At 51.4% G+C, this 2791-nt stretch overlaps 1 protein-coding gene across 1 annotated transcript; it reads right to left on the minus strand.

The window, feature by feature from the left end:
* Window positions 1-2104: 2104 nt before the first annotated feature.
* Window positions 2105-2617, minus strand: LOC107756720 (RNA-directed DNA polymerase homolog). The gene has a single exon (XM_016573932.1). It carries the CDS (start codon window positions 2615-2617, stop codon window positions 2105-2107), a length of 513 nt encoding a protein of 170 aa, XP_016429418.1.
* Window positions 2618-2791: the final 174 nt, after the last annotated feature.

The raw sequence follows: 2791 nt of genomic DNA on the forward strand, positions 1-2791 counted from the left end.
CTCTCTTAGGACAAGGTCATCTTATTTGGAGCTGCAATCGATTTACTGTGCTTTCTTTGTGCCTAAATGTCAACAAAAAAAATGTGGACCGACCACATTGTTTGTTTTTGAGAAGATAGAAGCAATAAATCTACTAAATAATCCAATAACATTTGGTCCAGAGAGGTGGTAAAATGTAATTTCAGACAATAGCAGGTCAGAATTTCAAAGTTAAGAGGCCATAATCATATTTTTGAAAGCAGCCTGCAGCAACATCTAGAGAGAAGACATCTTAACATTCAAAATTTGCTTCAAGTTTTGCTACCAAAGTCTTAGAGAAGTAATCTGCAGACCGGCTTTAAAATCGGACTGTTTCAGATGAAATGACAAATTCAGATGTGATCCTTCAGCACTGTGTCTGAGAGAACAGCTGTAATGTGCTCCTCTTATATTAAATGCAGCCGAATGCTACACATTTGATGAAAACAAAACCATACCTGTGAAATGAGAAAATACTGAACGTAAAAAACGGAAAAGTATGTGACAAGTTATGCATAAAATGCTTATAAAAAAAAATTATCTTTTGAATCGGATCTTCAGCTAAGTTACAAAAACTAAGTCTGTTTAAATAATACATTAATGATGCATTTTTATGCTTTATTGAACACAATGTGTAAACATTCTTAGTGCATGGTGGAAATGTGAATCCCAAGTATCAAGGAATAGGCTGGATTCAGGTGCGGGTTCAACAGAGGCTTTATTGTACAGAGATTTATCACCACGGGCAATGAGCGCCTCCACGGACAGTTCGTGTGGACGTGGAATCCCCAACCACACAGATGGGTGGATAGCAGCGGCTGGAACAAGCTGCAACAGCCCCTATCTGAAACCACGTCAACCGGCAATCCATGGAGACGGAAGACATGATCCACGATCAGTTGGGCGGTCTCCCGGGCAGAAAAGCGATCCACCACAGTAAGAACCACAGTGTTACCCTTCGATGGGGGAAGCCCAGAGACAAAATCAAGGGCGATATGTGACCATGGACGGGAAGGGACAGGAAGAGGATGAAGCAGACCATCGGGAGGGCGATCTCGGGGCGCAACACAGCCGGCACGGCAACCTGCCCACCAGGCACTTCCCTGGCACTTGCACCCCTCGACCGGCCTCCTCTACTTGCCGCTCGATACCCCAAGAAAGAGCCCCGACCACCACCCCTTCAGGAAGGATGGCTTCGGCCGTAAGCTCCCCCTCCGGAGCCCCGAACAGGCGCGAGAGAGCGTCGGGCTTGACGTTCTTGGATCCTGGCCAGTACGAGATGACCCCACTGAAGGACCTCGGGGCGCAGCACAGCCGGCACCGGCAACCTGCCCGCCGGGCACTTCCCTGGCACTTGCACCCCTCGACCGGCCTCCTCTACTCGCCGCTCGATACCCCAAGAAAGAGCCCCGACCACCACCCCTTCAGGAAGGATGGCTTCGGCCGTGAGCTCCCCCTCCGGAGCCCCGAACAGGCGCGAGAGAGCGTCGGGCTTGATGTTTTTGGACCCTGGCCGGTACGAGAGGGTGAAGTTGAACCGGCCAAAGAAAAGTGCCCAGCGGGCCTGACGCGAGCTCAGCCTCTTGGCCGAACGGATATATTCAAGATTCTTGTGATCCGTCCAGACCAAGAAGGGCTGCGCCGACCCCTCCAACCAGTGACGCCACTCCCCCAAGGCCGATCTCACCGCCAACAGTTCTCTATTGCCAATGTCGTAGTTACGTTCTGCAGGGCTGAGACGGCAAGAGAAGAACGCACATGGGTGCACCTTCCCGTCGCGGAGGGATCGCTAAGACAGAACTGCGCCAACCCCGACGTCCGATGCGTCAACCTCGACAATGAACTGGGACTCAGGATCTGGAACCAACAGAACAGGTGCAGAGACAAAACGGGACTTTAATGTGTCAAAGGCTACCTGAGCATCCTGGTTCGCCCTGAAGGACACCTTGGTGGAGGTTAATGCCGTGAGCGGAGCAGCGATCTGACCAAAATTCCTGATGTATCGCCGATAGAAGTTGGCAAAACCCAGGAAACGCTGCAGGGCCTTACGGGAGTCGGGGACTGGCCACTTGGCGACAGCTTCTATCTACTTCTCCGCCAACTGGTTCTCTAATAGGCGCTGGAGGACCCGTCTAACGTGCTGAGTGTGTAAGTGGAGTAAGTGGAGAAAAATCAGAATATCATCCAAATACACAAAGACAAACTGATTGATCATGTCACCCAGAACGCTATTGACGAGACCCTGGAAAACGGCCGGAGCATTGGTCAGCCCAAACGGAAGAACCAGATACTCGTAGTGTCCCGAGGGGGTGTTGAATGCCGTCTTCCACTCATCCCCCTCCCGCATGCGCACCAGATGGTAGGCGTTGCGGAGGTCTAATTTGGTGAAGACCTGAGCTCCCTGCAATAATTCAAAAGCAGAAGACATTAGAGGTAGGGGGTACCTGTTCTTTACTGTAATGTCATTCAAACCTCTGTAATCGATACAAGGGCGTAGGGAGCCGTCCTTCTTCTGAACGAAGAAAAACCCCGCCCCAGCGGGAGAGGAGGAATGGCGAATAAGCCCAGCCTGTAGTGACTCACGTATATACCTGTCCATGGCCTCTCTTTCAGGACCGGAAAGGGAATATAAACGACCCTTAGGCGGAGAAGTGCCCGGGAGAAGGTCTATGGCACAGTCGTAGGGACGATGCGGAGGTAGAGAGGTGGCCCGCGACCTACTGAACACCGCACGAAGATCGCAGTACTCCGCCGGGACGCCGGTCAAGTCAGC

This window comes from Sinocyclocheilus rhinocerous, unplaced genomic scaffold (assembly GCF_001515625.1).
Source record: "Sinocyclocheilus rhinocerous isolate Xijiao unplaced genomic scaffold, SAMN03320098_v1.1 scaffold382, whole genome shotgun sequence".
NCBI lineage: Eukaryota > Metazoa > Chordata > Actinopteri > Cypriniformes > Cyprinidae > Sinocyclocheilus > Sinocyclocheilus rhinocerous.

What these genes read in the sequence shown, in the direction of transcription:
- LOC107756720 (XM_016573932.1), bottom strand. Translation starts at nt 2,617, where the DNA reads ATGGACAGGTATATACGTGAGTCACTACAGGCTGGGCTTATTCGCCAT.